This window comes from Anolis sagrei, chromosome Y, assembly GCF_037176765.1.
Source record: "Anolis sagrei isolate rAnoSag1 chromosome Y, rAnoSag1.mat, whole genome shotgun sequence".
NCBI classification, from domain to species: domain Eukaryota; kingdom Metazoa; phylum Chordata; class Lepidosauria; order Squamata; family Dactyloidae; genus Anolis; species Anolis sagrei.
Window position 1 is genome coordinate 83,122,786 of NC_090035.1, and position 23,736 is coordinate 83,146,521.

The 23,736-nt window shown below is 43.4% G+C and overlaps 1 protein-coding gene across 1 annotated transcript in view; it reads left to right on the plus strand.

Annotated features, from left to right (window-relative positions):
• LIPE (lipase E, hormone sensitive type) overlaps positions 1-23,736 on the plus strand; it is a 52,971-nt gene that overhangs the window by 13,998 nt on the left and 15,237 nt on the right. Inside the window, exons 2-6 of the mRNA XM_067461243.1 lie at positions 5,589-5,684; positions 7,256-7,821; positions 14,024-14,114; positions 14,459-14,604; positions 22,889-23,074. Of these exons, the coding sequence (XP_067317344.1) occupies positions 7,309-7,821; positions 14,024-14,114; positions 14,459-14,604; positions 22,889-23,074 (936 nt within the window). The 5' untranslated portion in view covers positions 5,589-5,684; positions 7,256-7,308. The remainder of the gene's footprint in view (positions 1-5,588; positions 5,685-7,255; positions 7,822-14,023; positions 14,115-14,458; positions 14,605-22,888; positions 23,075-23,736) is intronic.

Here is a 23,736-nt window from a genome sequence, read left to right on the forward strand (position 1 = left end):
CTTCAGAAGGACCAGTCTCCTTTGGTTGTGATGGACCTTCAACATGGCGCTCCTTTAGTTTTGCAGGCAGGACTTCGTTGCCTCCTCTTAATTGCTGATGAATAATGATTTATGGTGATTTCATTCTTAGTTGCAGATTTATGATGGACCTCATGAATGAAATGACCACCTCAAGCGCTCAGGTCTTGCAAACTCAGGACATCTTCTTAATTGAGTCCGTCAACTTGTAATTGCCATTTCCCAATTTCCTGATTCCTTTGGTCTTGACCAGGCAGCTTTGCTTTTTCCGGTGCGTCATCCCATTTCATGACATGTCCAAAGAGCAACAGATCCGGTCAGTAGCATTCCTGCAAAGATCCATGTTGTAGTGAGCAATACAGTGTTGTTGTTGTTGTTGTTGTTGTTGTTGGTGGTGGTGGTGTTCGTGTTTGCCCACTACAACATGGATCTTTGCAAGAATGCTATTATTATTATTATTATTATTATTATTATTATTATTATTATTATCTGACCACTACAACATGACATTTTGCAGGAATGCTATATTACTATTATTATTATTATTATTATTATTATTATCATCATCATTATTAGACTACTACAATGTGCATCTTTGCAGGAATGCTGCTGTTATTATTATTATTATTATTATTATCTGACCACTACAACATGACACTTTGCAGGAATGCTATATTACTATTATTATTATTATCATTATTATTATTATCATTATTATTATCATTATTAGACTACTACAATGTGCATCTTTGCAGGAATGCTGCTATTATTATTATTATTATTATTATTATTATTATTATTATCTGACCACTACAACATGACGCTTTGCAGGAATGCTATATTATTATTATTATTATTATTATTATTATTATCATTATTATTATTATCATTATTATTATCATTATTAGACTACTACAATGTGCATCTTTGCAGGAATGCTATTAATAATAATAGTTATATTATTAACTGACCACTACAACATGGCTCTTTGCAGGAATACTATATTATTATTATTATTATTATTATTATTATTATTATTATTATTATTTTACTACTACAATGTGCATCTTTGCAGGAATGCTATTATTAATATTGTTATTATTATTAATTGCCCACTACAACATGGCTCTTTGCAGGAATACTATCTTATTATATTATTATTATTATTATTATTATTATTGTTTTACTACTACAATGTGCATCTTTGCAGGAATGCTATTATTATTATTGTTGTTATTATTATTAATTGCCCACTACAACATGGATTTTTGCAGGAATGCTTATTATTATTATTATTATTAACTGACCACTACAACATGGCTCTTTGCAGGAATACTATCTTCTTCTTCTTCTTCTTATTCTTATTATTATTATTATATTATTATTATTATTATTACTACTACTACAATGTGCATCTTTGCAGCAATGCTATTATTATTATTATTGTTGTGGTTGTTATTATTAATTGCCCACTACAACATGGATCTTTGCAGGAATGCTTATTATTATTATTATTATCATCATTATTAACTGACCACTACAACATGGCTCTTTGCAGGAATATTATCTTATTATTATTATTATTATTATTATTATTATTATTATTATTTGACTACTACAATGTGCATCTTTGCAGGAATGCTATTATTGTTATTGTTATTATTATTAATTGCCCACTACAACATGGCTCTTTGCAGGAATGCTTATTATTATTATTATTATCATCATCATCATTATTAATTGCCCACTACAACATGGATCTTTGCAGAAATGCCTATTATTATTATTATTATTATTATTATTAACTGACCAATACAACATAGCTCTTTGCAGGAATACTATATTATTATTATTATTATTATTATTATTATTATTATTATTTGACTCCTACAATGTGCATCTTTGCAGGAATGCTATTAGTAATAACAATTATAATATTTATTATTATTATTATTATTTATTGCCCACTACAACATGGATATTTGCAGAAATGCCTATTATTATTATTATTATTATTATCATCAGAGCACTACAACATGGCTCTTTGCAAGAATACTCTATTATTATTATTATTATTATTATTATTTTACTACTACAATGTGCATCTTTGCAGGAATGCTATTAATAATAATAGTTATTATTATAATAATAGTTATTATTATTTATTGCCCACTACAACATGGATCTTTGCAGAAATGCCTATTATTATTATTATTATTATTATTATCTGACCACTACAACATAGCTCTTTGCAGGAATACTATATTATTGTTGTTGTTGTTGTTGTTGTTGTTTTACTACTACAATGTGCATCTTTGCAGGAATGCTATTAATAATAAAATAATAATAATAATATTGCCCACTACAACATGGATCTTTGCAAAAAATTTAGCTATTTATTTATTTATTTATTTATTTATTTATTTATGTCCCACGACAACATGAATCTTTGCAGGAATGCTATTAATAATTATTATTTATATTATTATTAGTATCTCAATATATATATATTTTATTACTATCATCATAATCAGGGCAGCTCTGGCTTCTTTCCTGATTGAGTCCCCATCTCCTTATAGTAATGCAACCTTCTTCTTTGCCTCCTGCCTTCTACCATTATTTTATTTTATTTTATTTTATCTTTATAGTAAATGATATCTGGGCTCGGCCATCTCGGCTTCTCGGTGACCGAATGTCTCTCGGGCGCAATTCTTGGTGTTTGTAGCAATCCGTGGCATTTGTAGAGCTTTCCTCTGGCCCTGCGTTTCGAAATAGACTTTCCTTTTCTTCCTGTTGCGTTCTTTCGCTCTCTTGTTTTTGCAACCGAAGATAGAAATGCCCAGTTGGCTTCCCTCCCATTCGGACGCTGCAAAAACACAGCCCCGTGCCCACTGTTTGTCCCTTCCTTTGGCCCAGATCGCTTGGATTATTGCTTTTTAACATTCTTTGCAGCAGAAATCCCACCGCACCTGCAAGATCTGGGTCAGGGGTTTTGCGCCCAGCCTGTGGCAGGAGAATCACAACAACAACAACAACAATGCAAACCAACACAGGCTAGAATTCCGGTCACCATTTTGCAATAGTCTTTCAATGACGATCTTGAGTCTCAACCCATTCAACCTTGTTTGTGGCAATCACAAAAACGAAATTTCAAACTGGAAATTACACTTTCAAACCAGGAACAAATTTTGTTACGTTGTGTTGTTGTTGTTGTTATGTTTGTATTTGGCTTCTGTCTCTTGACCTTTTTCGAAAGCTGGGACTCAACACCCTTTGCATGGAATGCAAAAGGAGTGTGGCGGAGGCTTTTAAACAGAGGCCGGATGGCCATCTGTCAGGGAGGCTTTGATTGTGCTTTTCCTGCCTGATGACAGAAGGGGGTTGGACTGGGTGTCATTTGGGGATCTCTTTATCTGCTATGATTCTATGTGTCATCTATCCATCCATCCATCATCAATCCAACTAGATGGCCCTTTGCTTCTATGTGTTTATCATCTGTCCGTCCATCCGTCTGTCTGTATATCCATCCATCCATCTGTCTGTCCATCTGTCTATCCAGCTATCTATCCACTCACCCAGGCCCGTAGCCAGGATTTCGATTCGGGGGGGGGGGGGGGTGAGTCTGAGTGAAAGTGGGTCTACCCTAGCAAACATTTTGTATCATTACCCCAACACCCCCATGCATATGGGATATATTGAGTAGGGTGATCAGATCATGATATGAATAAACATAACAGTTTACATAATGCAACAATAAGGCCTTCGCCAGACCACCATCTCCCTACCTATCCAGCTATCTATCTCTCCACTTATATATCCATCCACTCACCCATTCAGCTATCCATCCATCCATCCATCCATCCATCCATCCATCTATCTATCTATCTATCTATCTATCTATACATCTATACATCTATACATCTATACATCTATACATCTATACATCCATCTACACATCTATCCATCCATCCATCTGTCTATTTATCCAGATATCCAGCTATCTCTCCATTTATCTGTCCATCTATCCATCCATTCATTCATTCATCCATCCCTCCACCCACCCACCCATTCAGCTATCCATCCATCCATCCATCCATCTATCTATCTATCTCTCTATCTATACATCTATCCATCCATCCTTCCATCTATCTGTCCGTCTGTCCATCCATCCATCCATCTACCCATTCAGCTATCCAGCTGTCTATCTCTCCATCCATCCATCCATCCATCCATCCATCCATCCATCCATCCATTCAGCTATCCATCCATCCATCCATCTATCCATCCATCCATCCATCCATCCATCCATCCATCCATCTATCCATCTATCTATCTATCTATCTATCTATCCATCCATCCATCCATCCATCCATCCATCCATCCATCCAGCTGTCTGCCTGTCTGTCTATCTATCTATCCATTTATCTCTCCAATTATTTGTCCAGCCTACTATCTGTCTGTCTGTCTATCTACCTATACATCAATCCAGCTATGTATTTATCAAGCTCTCTATCTTTCCATCCATCTAGCTATCTGTCTATCTATCATCTATCCATCCATCTGCCCATCTATACATACATCCAGCTATCTATCCAGCCAACCAGCTATCTATCTATCTATCTATCTATCTATCTATCTATCTATCTATCTTTCCTTCCTTCCATCCATCCATCCATCCATCCATCCTTCCTTCTTTCTTTCTTTCTTTCTTTCCTTCCCTATCTATCTATCTATCTATCTATCTATCTATCTATCTATCTATCTTTCCATCCATCCATCCATCCATCCAGTGATCTATCTTTCCATCCAGCTATCTATCTGTCTGTCCGTCTGTCTGCCTATCCAACTGGATGTCTCATGTTTCTATGTGTTTATCCTCTCTCTGTTTCTGTCCCTCTCTTTCTTTGGGGGTTGGACTGGATGGCCCTTGGGGGTCTCTCCTAACTCTATAATTCTACCATTCCATGAGATGCAAACCCATCCAGATAAAAAACACCCGCTGTGGTTGCACGAGGGATCCCTCTCGCAAGCTTCAACTTCTCTATCTTCTTCTTCTTTTGAAGTTCCTTTATCTTCCTGAAAGAAAACAGACAAGTTTGTAGCTTTGTCCAAGACTCCCAAGCCCTGGGTTTCGCAACCGAACTTTTCTCGTGAAGCAAATCTCTGTGGAATTTAGGGCTGGGATTTGGGTTGGAAGGACGCCGGCCCTCCGAGGCGGGCTTTGCTGGCCACCCTCCCCTCCGGTCATTTAAGTCCAGCAGTGGCCTTCTGAAGCTGGGAAGGAAAGGAGGAAGGAAAGAATCGTCTGAACGGAGGGAGGTTGCGCTGAGAGTAAGCACAAAGGGGGCAAAGTCCAGCAAGGAAATCCTTCCCTTCTTGACCCCCAAAAAGGTAAACATCCTCAAACTTTTCTTCTTCTGTGAGCAACTCTTTCTCGCTTCCTTTGCTCCATCCATTCAATGCAGCTTGGACTCGACGCAGCCTCATCGCCAACGGGAATGGTGCAGAATATTTTGGGTTTTGCAAAGGAAAGGGAGTGCGCGCAGCAATGTCCTTTTTTCTGCTTTCAGGACGCCCCGTCTGGCCAAGGAAGGAGAGGAGAGGCCAAGGGACCCGGAGGAGGCATGCGCAGGACGTAGTTCCAGCAGAAACAGCAGAGGAGGAGCGTAAGTGCCACCGTTTACAAATTGGGGATGGTTTCCTAGAGTGGGAAGGGACCCCCAAGGACCATCCAGTCCAACCCCTGAGAGAGAGAGAAGAGCGAGAGGTGGTTAAATCATAACATCCTAGAGTTGAAAAAGACTCATAGCTTCGTAGAACCATCCAGCTGAATGCATGACGGGTGGGTGGGTGCATGGCTGGGTGGGAGGATGGAGGGATCGATCAATCAATAGATGGATGGATGGATGGATAGGAAAATAGATGGATGGATGGATGGATACATAAAAAGAAAAATGGGTGGGTGAGTGGGTAGACAGGCAGTCATATGGGAAGATAGATAGATAGATAGATAGATAGATAGATAGATAGATAGATAGACAGACAGACAGACAGACAGACAGACAGGAACATGGATGGATGGAGAAAGAGAGAGAGAGATAGAAACATGGATGGATGGACGGACGGACAGACAGACAGACAGGAACATGGATGGATGGATGGATGGATGGATGGATGGATGGATGGATGGATGGATGGATGGATGGATAGATACATAGAGAAATAGAAACATGGATGGACGGACGGACGGACGGACAGACAGACAGACAGGAACATGGATGGATAGATGGATACATAGAGAAATAGAAACATGGATGGATGGATGGATGGATGGATGGACAGACAAACAGACAGGAACATGGATGGATGGATGGATACATAGAGAAATAGAAACATGGATGGACGGATGGATGGAGAGAGAGAGAGATGAATGGATGGATGGTTAGGTGGATGGATGGATGGAGAGAGAGGGATGGATGGATGGATGGATGGATGGAGGGATGGATAGGTGGGTGGATGGATAGGTGGGTGGATGGATGGAGAGAGAGAGAGATGGATGGATGGTTAGGTGGATGGATGGATGGAGAGAGAGAGATGGGTGGGTGGGTGGGTGGATGGATGGATGGTTAGGTGGATGGATGGATAGGTGGATGGATGGATGGATGGATAGGTGGATGGATGGATGGATGGATAGATAGGTGGATGGATGGATGGAGAGAGAGAGAGAGATGGATGGATAGATGGATGGATGGTTAGGTGGATGGATGGATGGATAGATAGATAGATAGATAGATAGGTGGATGGATGGATGGATGGATGGATGGATGGAGAGAGAGAGAGAGATGGATGGATGCATGGATGGATGGTTAAGTGGATGGATGGATAGGTGGATGGATGGATGGATGGATGGATGGATAGATAGATAGGTGGATGGATGGATGGATGGATGGATGGAGAGAGAGAGAGAGATGGATGGATGGATGGATGGTTAGGTGGATGGATGGATGGATGGATAGATAGGTGGATGGATGGATGGATGGATGGATGGAGAGAGAGAGAGATGGATGGATTGATGGATGGATGGATGGTTAGGTGGATGGATGGATAGGTGGATGGAGAGAGAGAGATGGATGGATGGACGGACGGACGTAGAAGTCTCACCCAGTTTGTTTCTCCCTCCTGGAGCTCCGTTTTGTGGGTGTGGGTGCTCACCTACTTGCCTGCTTTCCTCCTGCAGGGCCCTTCCTTCCTCTTCCTCTTCCCCTTCCTCTTCCTGTGAGGGGCGTTGCCATGGACGCCCGGCCGCTCTTCCAGACGCTGCACGCGCTGGTGGAGGACAACGCGGCCTTCTTCCGGGAGAGCTCCTCGGAGGTGGGCCAGCGCTTCCTGGCGGCCTTCCTGGCCATCCGCGAGCACGCCCGCTGCCTGGAGCCCGTCCTGGGCCACTTGGCCACCATCTACCACCTCTTCGACCTGGACGAGGAGACGCCGGCCAACGGGTACCGCAGCCTGGCCCAGACGGTGCGCTGCTGCCTGGCCCACATCGTCCACAAGAGCCGCTACGTGGCCGCCAACCGGCGCAGCCTCTTCTTCCGCACCGGCCACAACTGCGCCGAGCTGGAGGCCTACTGCGTGGCCCTGACCCAGCTGCGCGCACTGGTCTACCTGGCCCAGCGCCTCCTCACACAGAACCGCCCCGGGAGCCTCTTCAACCACGAGGAGCAAGGGCTCTCCCAGCTCTTCCTGCGCGAGTACACCGCCATGCAGAAGGGATGCTTCTACGGGAGGTGCATGGGATTCCAGGTCAGGGGTCTTCTACCATGCGCGCATCTAGAGCCCCCCCCCCCCCCCCACATGCCATGCCATACCTTCACCCCTTGCCTTTCCCTCCCCTTCCTTCCTTCCTTCCTTCCTTCCTTCCTTCCTTCCTTCCTTCCTTCCTTCCTCCCTCCCTCCCTCCCTCCCTCCCTCACTCACTCACTCACTTCCTTCCTTCTCCTTTCCTTTCATTCCTCTATCTTTCCCTCTTTCATTCCTTCATCTCTTCCCTTTTCCTCTTCTCTTCCCTTTCTTCCTTCTCCTTTCCTTTCATCCTTCCTTTCTCCTCCTTTCCTTTCTTTCCCTTTCCCTTACTTCCTATCTTTCTCTTTTTCCTTCTTTCTCCCTTCCTTCCTTTCTTCCTTCGTTCCTTCCTTCTACTTCTCCTCCTCCTTTCCTTTCCTTTCTCTTTCTTTCTCTCTCATTCCTTCCTCTCTCTTTTTATCTTCCCTTCCTTTTCTCCTTTTCTTTCATCCCTCCTTCCTTCCCCCTCCTCCTTTCCTTTCTTTCCCTTTCCCTTAATTTTTGTCTTTCTCTTTTTCCTTCTTTCTCCCTTCCTTCCTTCCTTCCTTCCTTCCTTCCTTCCTTCTCCTTTCCTTTCCTTTCTCTTTCTTTCTCTCTCATTCCTTCCTCTCTCTTTTTCTCTTCCCTTCCTTCTCCTTTCCTTTCATCCTTCCTTCCTTCCCCTTCTTTCCTTTCTTTCCCTTTCCCTTCCTATCTTTCTCTTTTTCCTTTTTCCTTTCCCCTTTTCCTTCTTTCTCCCTTCCTTCCTTCCTTCCTTCTCCTTTCCTTTCCTTTCCTTTCTCTTTCTTTCTGTCTCATTCCTTCCTCTCTCTTTTTCTCTTCCCTTCCTTCTCCTTTTCTTTCATCCCTCCTTCCTTCCCCCTCCTCCTTTCCTTTCTTTCCCTTCCTTTTTGTCTTTCTCTTTTTTCCTTCTTTCTCCCTTCTTTCTCCCTGCCTTCCTTCTCCTTTCCTTTCCTTTCTCTTTCTTTCTCTCTCATTCCTTCCTCTCTCTTTTTCTCTTCCCTTCCTTCCTCCTCCTTTCGTTTCTTTCCCTTCCTCCCTTTTTGTTTCCTTTCATTCCTCTTTCTTTCTCTTTCATTCCTCCATATCTTCTTTCTCTTTTCCTTTTTTCTTCCCTTCCTTCCTTCTCCTTTCTTTTCATCCTTCCTTCCTTCCCCTTCTCCATTCCTTTCTTTCCCTTTCCCTTCCTTCCTATCTTTCCCTATTCCCTTCTTTCTCCCTTCCTTCCTTCCTTCGTTCCTTCCTTCTCCTTTCCTTTCCTTTCCTTTCTCTTTCTTTTTCTCTCATTCCTTCCTCTCTCTTTTTCTCTTCCTTTCCTTCCTTCTCCTTTCCTTTCGCCCCTCCTTCCTTCCCCCTCCTCCTTTCCTTTCTTTCCCTTTCCCTTCCTTCCTATCTTTCCCTTTTTCCTTCTTTCTCCCTTCCTTCCTTTCCTTTCCTTTCCTTTCTCTTTTTCTCTTCCCTTCCTTCCTTCTCCTTTCCTTTCGCCCCTCCTTCCTTCCCCCTCCTCCTTTCCTTTCTTTCCCTTTCCCTTCCTTCCTATCTTTCCCTTTTTCCTTCTTTCTCCCTTCCTTCTTTCCTTCCTTCCTTCTCCTTTCCTTTCTCTTTATTTCTCTCTCATTCCTTCCTCTCTCTTTTTCTCTTCCCTTCCTTCCTTCCTTCCCCCTCCTCCTTTCCTTTCTTTCCCTTTCCCTTCCTTCCTATCTTTCCCTTTTTCCTTCTTTCTCCCTTCCTTCTTTCCTTCCTTCCTTCTCCTTTCCTTTCTCTTTATTTCTCTCTCATTCCTTCCTCTCTCTTTTTCTCTTCCCTTCCTTCCTTCCTTCCCCCTCCTCCTTTCCTTTCTTTCCCTTTCCCTTCCTTCCTATCTTTCCCTTTTTCCTTCTTTCTCCCTTCCTTCTTTCCTTCCTTCCTTCTCCTTTCCTTTCTCTTTATTTCTCTCTCATTCCTTCCTCTCTCTTTTTCTCTTCCCTTCCTAACTTCCTTCCCCCTCCTCCTTTCCTTTCTTTCCCTTTCCCTTCCTTCCTATCTTTCTCTTTTTCCTTCTTTCTCCTTTCCTTCCTTCCTTCCTTCCTTCTCCTTTCCTTTCCTTTCTCTTTATTTCTCTCTCATTCCTTCCTCTCTCTTTTTCTCTTCCCTTCCTTCCTTCCTTCCTTCCCCCTCCTCCTTTCCTTTCTTTCCCTTTCCCTTCCTTCCTGTCTTTCCCTTTTTCCTTCTTTTCCCCTTCCTTCCTTCCTTCTTTCCTTCCTTCCTTCCTTCCTTCCTTCCTTCCTTCCTTCCTTCCTATGTTTCTTCTCCTTTCATTCCTTTCTTTCCTCCCTCCCTCCCACCCTTCCCCTTCCTTCCTTCCTTCCTATCTTCCTTCTCCTTTCCTTTCTCTTTCTTTCTCTCTCATTCTTTCCTCTCTCTTTTTCTCTTCCCTTCCTTTTCTCCTTTTCTTTCGTCCCTCCTTCCTTCCCCCTCCTCCTTTCCTTTCTTTCCCTTTCCCTTCCTTCCTATCTTTCCCTTTTTCCTTCTTTCTCCCTTCCTTCTTTCCTTCCTTCCTTCTCCTTTCCTTTCTCTTTATTTCTCTCTCATTCCTTCCTCTCTCTTTTTCTCTTCCCTTCCTTCCTTCCTTCCTCCTCCTCCTTTCCTTTCTTTCCCTTTCCCTTCCTTCCTGTCTTTCCCTTTTCCCTTCTTTTCCTCTTCCTTCCTTCCTATCTTTCTTCTCCTTTCCTTTCATTCCTTTCTTTCCTCCCTCCCACTCTTCCCCCTTCCTTCCTTCCCTTCTCTCTCTTTTCTTTCATTCTTCCTTCCCTCCTCTTTCCTCCTTTCCTCTCTTTCCCTTTCCTTTCTTCCCTCCCCTCTCCCAATGACACCCACCCCTCAAAGCAAAGCCCGAAACCCAAACCATTCCGCAACCTGAGTGGGGCCCCTTTCCGTAGCCTTCCCCTTTCGACCCCCATTTTTCCGCCCGGTCTGGCACGTCCTTGGGGTTTGTTGTCCCTGAGCCGCTCTCTGCGTCAATGTCATTTCCTAATAATTCTGTCATTAAAACATGGGGAAAGTTTATTAAACTGCACAAACTTTGTCTTTGCGGGAAGGACATCATCACGTTTAGCAAATTTGTGCCACAAAAACGGAGGATAACAACTACTTTCGAAATCAGGACTGCACAATTAAAGAGAAAATAGCAATTTTGGATCGGGCTGTGGCGCAGCTAGTTAGTAGCCAGCTGCATTAAATCACTACTGACCGAGAGGTCATGAGTTTGAAGCCAGCCCGGGTCAGAGTGAGCTCCCGGCTATTGATAGTCTAGCTTGCTGTTGACCTAGGCAGCCCGAAAGACAGTTGCATCTGCCAAGTAGGAAATTTAGGTACCACTTTATTCAGGGTGGCTAATTTAATTAACTTACGACGCCATAAAACCTTCCAGCAGCATGCAGAAGAATGAGGAAGTTCTCCCAACCATTAATAGTCTAGCTTGCTGTCAACCTATGCAGCTCAAAAGACAGTTGCATCTGTCAAGTAGGAAATTTAGGGAAGCTAATTTAACTAATTTACGATGCCATAAAACCTTCCAGCAGCGTGCAGAAGAATGAGGAAGTGCTCCCGACCATTAATAGTCTAGCTTGCTGTTGACCTATGCGGCCTGAAAGACAATTGTATCTATCAAGTAGGAAATTTAGGTACCGAGTTATGCGGGAAGGCTAATTTAACTAATTTACGACACCATAAAACCTTCCAGCAGCATGCAGAAGAATGAGGAAGTTCTCCCAACCATTAATAGTCTAGCTTGCTGTCGACCTATGCAGCCTGAAAGACAGTTGCATCTGTCAAGTAGGAAATTTAGGGAAGCTAATTTAACTAATTTACGACGCCATAAAACCTTCCAGCAGCGTGCAGAAGAATGAGGAAGTGCTCCCGACCATTAATAGTCTAGCTTGCTGTCGACCTATGCAGCTCGAAAGACAGTTGCATCTGCCAAGTAGGAAATTTAGGTACCGCTTTATTCAGGGTGGCTAATTTAACTAACTTACGACACCATAAAACTTTCCAGCAGCAAGCAGAAGAATGAGGAAGTGCTCCCAACCATTAATAGTCTAGCTTGCTGTCGACCTATGCAGCCTGAAAGACAGTTGTATCTATCAAGTAGGAAATTTAGGTACCGCGTTAAGCGGGGTGGGTAATTTAACTAATTTACAATGCCATAAAACCTTCCAGCAGCGTGCAGAAGAATGAGGAAGTGCTCCCGACCATTAATAGTCTAGCTTGCTGTCGACCTATGCAGCCTGAAGGACAGTTGTATCTATCAAGTAGGAAATTTAGGTACCACGTTATGCGGGAAGGCTAATTTAACTAATTTACGACACCATAAAACCTTCTAGCAGAAGAATGAGGAAGTGCTCTTAACCATTAATAGTTTAGCTTGCTGTCGACCTATGCAGCCCGAAAGACAGTTGTGTCTGTAAAATGGGAAATTTAGGTACCGCTTTATGCGGGGAGGCTAATTTAACTAATTTACGACGCCATAAAACCTTCCAGCAGCATGCAGAAGAATGAGGAAGTGTTCCCAACGATTAATAGTCTAGCTTGCTGTTGACCTATCCAGCCCGAAAAACAGTTGCATCTGTAAAATGGGAAATTTAGGTACCGCTTTATGCGGGGAGGGTAATTTAACTAATTTACGACACCATAAAACCTTCCAGCAGAAGAATGAGGAAGTTCTCCCAACCATTAATAGTCTAGCTTGCTGTCGACCTATGCAGCCTGAAAGACAGTTGCATCTGTCAAGTAGGAAATTTAGGGAAGCTAATTTAACTAATTTACGATGCCATAAAACCTTCCAGCAGCGTGCAGAAGAATGAGGAAGTGCTCCCGACCATTAATAGTCTAGCTTGCTGTCAACCTATGCAGCTCGAAAGACAGTTGCATCTGCCAAGTAGGAAATTTAGGTACCGCGTTATGCGGGAAGGATAATTTAACTAATTTACGACACCATAAAACCTTCTAGCAGAAGAATGAGGAAGTGCTCCTGACCATTAATAGTTTAGCTTGCTGTTGACCTATGCAGCCCGAAAGACAGTTGCGTCTGTAAAATGGGAAATTTAGGTACCGCTTTATGCGAGGAGGCTAATTTAACTAATTTACGACGCCATAAAACCTTCCAGCAGCATGCAGAAGAATGAGGAAGTGCTCCCGACCATTAATAGTCTAGCTTGCTGTCGACCTATGCAGCCCGAAAGACAGTTGCATCTGTAAAATGGGGAATTTAGGTACCGCTTTATGCGGGGAGGCTAATTTAACTAATTTATGACACCATAAAACCTTCCAGCAGCATGCAGAAGAATGAGGAAGTGCTCCCAACCATTAATAGTCTAGCTTGCTGTCGACCTATGCAGCCTGAAAGACAGTTGAACTTGTCAAGTAGGAAATTTAGGTACCGCTTTATACGGGGAGGCTAATTTAACTAATTTACAATGCCATAAAACCTTCCAGAAGCGTGCAGAAGAATGAGGAAGTGCTTCCAACCATTAATAGTCTAGCTTCCTGTCAACCTATGCAGCCCGAAAGACAGTTCCATCTATAAAATGGGGAATTTAGGTACCGCTTTATGCGGGGAGGCTAATTTAACTGATTTACGACACCATAAAACCTTCCAGCAGCGTGCAGAAGAATGAAGAAGTGCTCCTGACCATTAATAGTCTAGCTTGCTGTTGACCTATGCGGCCTGAAAGACAATTGTATCTATCAAGTAGGAAATTTAGGTACCAAGTTATGTGGGAAGGCTAATTTAACTAATTTACGACACCATAAAACCTTCCAGCAGCATGCAGAAGAATGAGGAAGTTCTCCCAACCATTAATAGTCTAGCTTGCTGTCAACCTATGCAGCCTGAAAGACAGCTGTCAAGTAGGAAATTTAGGGAAGCTAATTTAACTAATTTACGACGCCATAAAACCTTCCAGCAGCCTGCAGAAGAATGAGGAAGTGCTCCCGACCATTAATAGTCTAGTTTGCTGTCGACCTATGCGGCTCGAAAGACAGTTACATCTGCCAAGTAGGAAATTTAGGTACCGCTTTATGCGGGGAGGCTAATTTAACTAATTTGTGATGCCATAAAAGCTTCCAGCAGCATGCAGAAGAATGAGGAATAATAGTAATATCTTGCTTTCCTTTTGCCTCGCAGTTCGCTCCCTCGATCCGGCCCTTCCTGCAGACGATCGCCATCAGCCTCGTCTCCTTCGGGGAGAACTACAAGCGTCACGTTTCTGGCATCAGTGAGTCTTGGGAAAAAGTCAGTAGTTGTCTTTCTTTGCTGCAGAGATACAAGCAATAGATCCATTTCAAAGCAAGCCGGCTTGTGAGTGGTTATTTAATATTGCTCTTTAGATCATACAGTCTGACAATAAAAATAAAAATGCTCAGTTCGTTTTGTGTGACATCATAACCACTCAAAGAAGGTTGCTATTTCCAACACCAACTCTACCATTCTATGCCAACCCTCCCCATGGTGCATCGACACCAGGCACGGGCCAAATTTGGCCCTCCTTACCGGCTGTTAGGAATTACGGCAGTTGAAGTGGGCCATACCTGCATTGTAACCCCATCGATCTCCTTCCAGGTGTGGCGGCCAGCTCCCTCTTCACCAGCGGAAAGTTCGCCATCGATCCGGAGCTTCGCGGCGTGGAGTTTGAGCGCATCACCCAGAACCTGGATGTCCACTTCTGGAAAAGCTTCTGGAATCTCACCGAGATGGAACTGCTGGCGGTGAGTCCATTGGAGCAAAATGTGCTGTGGGATGGTGTCCCCTCCCACAAAAACAAAACGATTCATTTCTAAACTCTAAAATTACAACGGCAAAACACCAGAGAGGAAACAATCAGGGACATCTAATCACCTCTCAACAAAAGATTGCCCCAGGCACTGCCAGGCCATCAAATGCTAATATGAGGCTTATGGGCACTTGCCCATAAGCCTCATATTCCACCTGTCACATCAGCACTTTTAACCCTTGTACCCTTACTCTGGCCTGGCTCAGTTTCATTGGGTCTTAGTGTATTGTTCATTGCTTGTTGTTTAGATTGCTTTAATTGTTTTTAATTTGCCTTAGGTTTTGTATTGTTGTATTGTGTGTTGAGGCCTTGGCCTTTGTAAGCCGCATCGAGTCCTTCAGGAGATGCTAGTGAGGTACAAATAAAGTTTAATAATAATAATAATAATAATAATAATAATAATCAAGGTGGTCAGTTGAGACATTCATACCTAGCTCCAGCAGACAAGAGTCCTTTGTCCCACCCTGGTCATTCCACAGGTATATAAACCCACTTTCCTACTTCCAACAGACCTCACTACCTCTGAGGATGCTTGCCATAGATGCAGGCAAAACGTCAGGAGAGAATGCCTCTAGAACATGGCCCTATAGCCTGGAAAAACCTACAACAACACAGTGATTCCGGCCTTGAAAGCCTTCGACAATACATTATTCATTTCTTTATTTATATCCCGCTTTATCTCTGCCTATGGAGACTCAAAGCAACTCATCATCAAAAACATGAGCACTTAAAATATACAAATATACAATAATTAAACAGCATTATCATTATATATGATCAGTGGAAATTATATTTAATATGACTCGTCAGCCCGCTGTGAAGCCTTTGCTCAGTACTTTGCGGACAAAGTCGCTTTGATCCGTTCGGGCTTTGACACCACATTAATGGCAGTCTCTGAGGATGTCACACAAGCATCTGCTTGTCCAGTTTTGATGGATTCGTTTCGATCTGTTCAACTCGACGAGGTCGTCAGGGTTCTTGGGGAGGCGAGGCCCACCACATGCATCCTAGACCCCTGCCCTTCTTGGCTGGTAAAAGAAGCCAGAGGGGGCTTGGCAGAGTGGGTGAAGGTGGTGGTTAATGCCTCCCTTCGGGAAGGCAAGATTCCAGCCAGCCTAAAACAAGCTGTTATTAAACCTGAACAGCATCCACCCAAACATCCAATTCACCATGGAAAAAGAAAATGAAGGAAGACTGCCTTTTCTAGATGTCCTAGTCATCCGCAAACCAGATCGACAATTAGGTCACACCGTTTACAGAAAACCCACACACAGAGATAGAGATCGACATCAAAACTCCAACCACCACCCAAGTCAAAAAAGAAGGACCATTAAAGCCTTGGCAGACCGTGCAAAAAGAATCTGCGAACCCCACTGCGAAGAAGCAGGGGAGCCTAGGGATGATTATTGTTGCTACCAATTTGAAAGGAACCAAATTTACCATCAAGTTAGAAGGGAGGCTGTTCAATCGCACCTCTTCTTTTATTAAGATAGTAATAACTTAGTAGTAATTAAACGGTATGTATTGTAGCGTGACTGGAGATAAGGATATAGATCTATTTGGTCACTTTCCCCTGCGTTTCTGCCACCACGTGAGGTATTTATTATTTATTATTTGCTTTATTTCTATACCGCATATTTCAGCCCAGACAGGCGACTCAATGCGGTTTACATGGTACAAATTATCAACAATGTCAGTGCAATTAAGTTAAGTTATAAGGTGTTATAATATTGTGAGAAATGGCACACTGGACGCAGAATTGATGGAGATGAGACAGTCTTCAAACAAAAGTTAACAAGTTTATTGAGCACAAAGCGTGTGGTTGCAAGTTGTAACTTTTCTTATAGAACTCAGAATAATGCTTGTAAGTTTAACAGTTCATTCTTTAAAGTAACACAGTATCTTCCTGACGTAGAGCGCTTGCTTCAGACAAAGTATCAATACAGGGATATTTCCCTTATTTGATCCTTCCTAGATCAAATTCTAAATAAGCTATTCTTTAGCCTCTCCTTGGACTAAAGAATTCATAGAATCAAAGAGTTGGAAGAGACCTCCTGGGCCATCATCCAGTCCAACCCCATTCTGCCAAGAAGCAGGAATATTGCATTCAAATCACCCCTGACAGATGGCCATCCAGCCTCTGCTTAAAAGCTTCCAAAGAAGGAGCCTCCACCACACTCCGGGGCAGAGAGTTCCACTGCTGAACGGCTCTCACAGTCAGGAAGTTCTTTCTAATGTTCAGGTGGAATCTCCTCTCTTGTAGTTTGAAGCCATTGTTCCCTTGCGTCCTAGTCTCCAGGGAAGCAGAAAACAAGCTTGCTCCCTCCTCCTCCCTGTGGCTTCCTCTCACATATTTATACATGGCTATCATATCTCCTCTCAGCCTTCTCTTCTTCAGGCTAAACATGCCCAGTTCCCTAAGCCGCTCCTCATAGGGCTTGTTCTCCAGACTCTTGATCATTTTAGACGCTCTCCTCTGGACACATTCCAGCTTGTCAATATCTCTCTTGAATTGTGGTGCCCAGAATTGGACACAATATTCCAGGTAAAGTGGTCTAACCAAAGCAGAATAGAGGGGTAGCATTACTTCCTTAGATCTAGACACTATGCTCCTATTGATGCAGACCAAAATCCCATTGGCTTTTTTTGCTGCCACATCACATTCCTGGCTCATGTTTAACTTGTTGTCCACGAGGACTCCAAGATCTTTTTCACACGTCCTGCTCTCGAGCCAGGCATTGTCCCCCATTCTGTATCTTTGCATTTCGTTTTTCCTGCCAAAGTGGAGTATCTTGCATTTGTCACTGTTGAACTTCATTTTGTTGGTTTTGGCCATTCATCTCTCTAATCTGTCAAGATCGTTTTGAATTCCGGCTATGTTTCCCCCTTTCGGCTACCCTAGCCAGAGAAACTTTCAATAGCCAGACCCGGCTTTCCAAAGCCTCGAAACTTTGCTTCACAAGTCACTCAGCCACCTTTTCCTCTCCTTCTCTCTCAACTCCTCACTCTAACTCCTCACTGCTAAACCCTAACTGAACATCAACTGTCGTTTTTTCAAACTCTCCCCTCTAAGCTCCTCCCACTTCTCTCTCTGGCCTATATCGTCTCCATGGCAACGCACTCCTCTCAGTTAGGCCGCTCCAGCATTAGTGCAGCCAATCTAAACACAAATACAGCTAAAATCATACAATTTATAATCAACTTCTGTACACCCACCTCCTCCAAGAGGAACTGAACCACCTCAACTGGGCTCTCCAGGCCAATGGAGACTCCACCTCAGACATCAGAAGAGCTGCAAGACCACCGAGAAGAAGCCACGAGAGTCAAGACCAAGATCCACCCAGAGGGAAAGTGTTCCTGCCAGACATCAAGGGAACCACTGACCGCAGAGGGAAGCTGATGAGGAAACACAACATACAAACCATCTCCAGACCCACCAAGGAAATCCAACCAATGCTCCATTCAGCAAAGGACAAGAGGGATCCTCTCACCTCTGCAGGAGTCTACCATTGTGTACCATGCAGCTGTGGACAAGAAGTCTCCAGAGGGACCACCAAATGCAGCCTTGCCCAGACACGCATCAAGGAACATGAAAGGCACTGCAGACTCCTTCAACCAGAGAAGTCAGCCATAGCAGAGCACCTGAGGAACCAGCCTGGACACAGCAGATTATTTGAGAACACAGAAATGCTGGACCACACCAACAACCACTTTCATGGCCGGAATCACTGGGTTGTTGTAGGATTTTTCGGGCTATATGGCCATGGTCTGGAGGCATTCTCTCCTGACGTTTCGCCTGCATCTATGGCAAGCATCTTCAGAGGTAGTGAGGTCTGTTGGAACTAGGAAAAGGGGTTTATATATCTGTGGAGTGACGAGGGTGGGACAAAGGACTCTTGTCTGCTGGATCCAAGTGTGAATGTTTCAACTGACCACCTTGATTAGCATACAATGGGCTGACTGTGCTTGGAGCAAACTTTTGTTGAGAGGTAATTAGAGGCTGCCTCTAGAAGCAGGCAGGGACATCTAATTACTTCTCATGAAAGGTTTGCCCCAGGCACAGTCAGCCCATTGTATGCTAATCAAGGTGGTCAGTTGAAACATTCACACCTAGCTCCAGCAGACAAGAGTCCTTTGTCCCACTCTCACAACCACCACACAGAGAAGCCACTGAAATCCACAAGCATGTGGACAGTTTCAACAGAAAGGAAGAAACAATGAAAATGAACAAAATCTGGCTACCAGTATTAAAAAACTCAAAAATTACAGCAGCAAAACAGCAGAGGGGAAACAAACAGGCACATGAAATCACTCTCAACAAAAGATTCCCCCCAGGCGCTTCCAAGCCATTGAATGCAAATCAAGGTGATCAGCTGAAATATTCACATGTAGCCCCAGCAAACAAAAGTCCTTTGTCCCACCCTGGTCATTCCACAGATATATAAACCCATTTTCCTACTTCCAACAGACCTCACTACCTCTGAGGATGCTTGCCATAGATGCAGGCGAAACGTCAGGAGAAAAATTGCCTCCAGAACATGGCCATATAGCCCAGAAAAACCTTCAACAACCCATGCTATTAAACCGCTGTTGAAAAAACCATCACTAGACCCCACTCAATTCGTCAACTTCCGGCCAGTTTCCAATCTCCCCTTTATGGGCAAAGTCCTGGAACGTGTGGTGGCCTCGCAACTCCAGGAGTTCCTGGTAGACACGGACTATCTAGACCCGGCGCAGTCTGGCTTTAGGCCGGGACATGGACGCATTGCTGTGGCCCAGTCTGTGTATGTGTATTTTGTGTATATGTGTGTATATATGTGGTTTTGTGCATGCGTTGTAATGTATTGTTTGTTTGGGTTTTTTTTACTTTTTTAAGTCCCTTCCGCTGTGTTTTTCAGTGTCTTTATGAGTGATGGTCACTCGTTGGCCGGAGAGGTGTCTTGTGTCCAAATTTGGTGTCAATTCGCCCAGTGGGTTTTGAGTTATGTCAATCCCACAAACAAATATTGCATTTTATTTATATAGATCAGTGTTTCTCAACCTGGGGGTCGGGACCCCTGGAGGGGTCGCGAGGGGATGTCAGAGGGGTCGCCAAAGTCCATCGGAAAACACAGTTGGTCATGAGGGTTCTGTGTGGGAAGTTTGGTTCAGAATGCTCTTTGATTGTAGGTGAACTATACATCCCAGCAATTACAACTCCCAAATGACAAGGTCTCTCCCCCCCCCCCCCCCCCAAACTTCACCAGTGTTCACATTTGGCCATATTGAGTATCCGTGCCAAGTTTGGTCCAGATCCATCATTGTTTGAGTCCATAGTGCTCTCTGGATGTAGGTGAACTACAACTCCCAAACTCAAGGTCAATGCCCACCAAACCCTTCCAGTATTTTCTGTTGGTCACAGGACTTCAGTGTGCCAAGTTTGGTTCAATCTCATTGTTGGTGGAGTTCAGAATGCTATTTGATTGTGGGTGAACTATGAATCCCCGCAACTACAACTCCCAAATGACAAAATCAACACCACCAACCCCAACCCATCAGTATTCAAATTTGGGTGTATCGGGTATTTGTGCAAAATTTGGTCCAGTGAATGAAAATACATCCCGGGTATCAGATTCATGAGAGTAGCAAAATTACAGTTATGAAGTAGCAATGAAAATAATTTTATGGTTGGGGGTCACCACAACATGAGGAACTGTATTAAGGGGTCGCGGCATTAGGAAGGTTGAGAAACACTGATATAGATGATGATGATGATGATGATGATGATGATGATGGTGATTATTATTATTATTATTATATTGTACTATATTATTATACCACAATATATCTAATACACTCCTAGGATATTATACTATTAGTATTACCATATATAATATATTGTACTATATCATATGTTATAGTAAATATAACAGGCATGGGCAAATTTTGGCCCTCCAGGTGTTTTGGACTCCAACGCCCACAATTCCTAACAGTTTACCCATGCCTGATATATAATAATATTATATATTATATTACAACATTATTAATCTATATATATATAAATGACCTGGTCATAATGAGTACCTTAAAAACAAAAGAACCAATGAACAAAATCACACCAAATTTGGCAACAAAATGTCTCACAACATAAGGAGTGGCCATCGCTCAAAAAATGATGATTTTGTCATTTGGGAGTTGTAGTTGCTGGGATTTATAGTTCACCTACAATCAAAAAGCATTCTGAACTCCACCAATGATGGAATTAAGCCAAACTTGGCACACAGAACTCCCATGACCAATAGAATATACTGGAAGGGTTTGGTGGGCATTGACCTTGAGTTTTGGAGTTGTAGTTCACCTACATCTAGAGAGCCCTCTGGACTCAAACAATGATGGATCTGGACCAAACTTGGCACAAATACTTGATATGCCCAAATATGAACACAGATGGAGTTTGGGGGAAATGGACCTTGACATTTGGGAGTTGTAGTCCCTGGGATTCACAGTTCACAAACAATCAAAGAGCATTCTGAACCTCACCAACGACAGAATCGGGGCAAACTTCCCGCACAGAACCCCCATAACCAACAGAAAATATTTAAGGCCATCCAGTCCAACTCCCTTCATCAGGACAAGAAAACATAATCAAAGCCTTCCCGACAAAGAGCCATCCAGCCATCAAGATAGATAGATAGAAAGATAGAAAGATAGATAGATAGATAGATAGATAGATATTATTCACACACAGAGAGATATACTATGATAGATTTGAAAGGGACCCTTAGAGAAGGACAACTATATGTTCCATGTTCCAGAGTAGACAAACCAGACAATCTCCATATCAACACTGACAAAGAAACAGCAAGACATACTGTTTACCCACAAGCAGAAAGAAATCACATATATTAGAAACCAACACTTTCTCATTACTTTATTTTCCAGATCAACAGACTGGGCCACAGCAACGCCTGGCAGGGGACAGCTAGTATTATATATAATACCTTAGTATTATTCCATTACAATGTTATTACTTCTATATATTATTATATTGTATATACTGAGGGGCTCTGAGTGATGTTGCAGGAGACACGATGGAGCTGTGGCTGCTCCCACGTTTTTATGATTGAACCAATTAGGAAATAATGATATTTGTTACCCAGGAACTAAAATCGTGTTATGTAATGTTTTGGAATGGGATCGTAACTGGCGCTTATGGGATGGGGGGATCTTTTGGGGTTTTGAAAGGATCTCCCTACGTATTTATTTATCGTGTCATCAGCAACCATTGTATTACAATTCTAACAGAGCAAAACAAACACACAGATTAAAAAGAAAAAGGAAAAAAGCACACAGATTTTGCAAATTTGGTATTTGGTTAAATGTCCTTTGACCAGTGTCTGTCCCCTTGGAGTGCCTCTGGTGTTGCCGCAAGGAGGTCCTCCCTTGTGCATCATGTGGCAGGGCTCAGGGTGTATTGCAGCAGGTGGTCAGTGGTTTGCTCTTCTCTGCACTCGCATGTCAAGGATTCCACTTTGTGGCCCCATTTCTGAAGGTTGGCTCTGCATCTCGTGGTGCCAGAGCGCAGTCTGTTCAGCGCCTTCCAAGTCACCCAGTCCTCTGTGTGCCCAGGGGGGAGTCTCTCATTTGATATCAGCCATTGGTTGGGGTTCTGCGTTTGAGCCTGCCACTTTTGGACTCTTGCTTGCTGAGGTGTTCCAGTGAGTGTCTCTGTAGATTTTAGAAAACTATTTCTTCATTTAAGTCGTTGACATGCTGGGGATGAGCTGGAGATGCCTCTGCCTTGGTCCTTTCACTATTGGCTGCCACTTCCCGGCGGATGTCAGGTGGTGCAATGTAAGCAGTGTAATTTCTCCAGTGGTGTAGGGCGCAGACACCCCGTGATAATGCGGCATGTCTCATTAAGAGCCACATCCACTGTTTTAGTGTGGTGAGATGTGTTCCACACTGGGCATGCATACTCAGCAGCAGAGTAGCATAGCGCAAGGGCAGATGTCTTCACTGTGTCTGGTTGTGATCCCCAGGTTGTGCCAGTCAGCTTTCGTATGATGGTGTTTCTAGCGCCCACTTTTTGTTTGATGTTCAGGCAGTGCTTCTTGTAGGTCAGAGCATGGTCCAAAGTGACTCCCAGGTATTTGGGTGTGTTGCAATGCTCCAGTGGGATTCCTTCCCAGGTATCTCCCTACGTGTCTGACATGGTTTTCCCTGCCTTCACCTTGCAGTCCCTGGCCAGCATGGCCTCCTCGCAGGTGCGCCTCTCGCGGGCGCTGCTGGTTCCCCCGCACTGCTTCGACCTCCCGCTAGTGGCCGACCCCACGCTGACCGTCACCATCACGCCCCCCGTGGCCCACACCGGACCGGGCCCCGTCCAGATGAGGCTCATCTCCCACGAGCTGCGAGAGGGACAGGTAAGCCGAGGCTGGACGTTGGCAATCATTTGGGTTACGGCTAATTTACACCTGGGGCAAAAGTTTTGGGCCACTTGACCAACATGGCCTTTCATTCATTTGACACAAAGATTTTGGAAAATGGCATTCATAACCTTTTTTTAGGAAAACCAGGAGTCTTCTGTCAGGAGAGAATGCTTCTGGAACATGGCCATACAGCCCGGGGAAAACTCACAACAACCCAAACATTAGTAGACTTCTTTAAAAGGGACATAGTTGGTTTACTCACAAACTTCATGTATTCAGCATACAGGAATATTGCATATCAGTCCTGTTATCAGACTCTCTAATCTTATTTATTTATTTATCAGACTCTCTAATCTGAGAGTTTAATAGAGTCTCTGTCTAGTCTCCAATGGACTCCAATGGAGTCTAAACTGTACTGTTTCCACTGGTATCTGAAAGAATACTGTTTCTAAAATGGAGTCTGAGTCCTGTATACAGCATACAGGTGTATTCCTTCTCAGTCCTGTTATCAGACTCTCTGGTCTGAGAGCCTAATAGAGTCTCTATCTAACTGTGAGAGTCCAGTGGAGTCTAAGCTGTACTGTTTCTACTGGTGTCTGAAAGAATACTGTTTCTAAAATGGAGTCTGAGTCCTGTATTCAACATACAGTTGTATT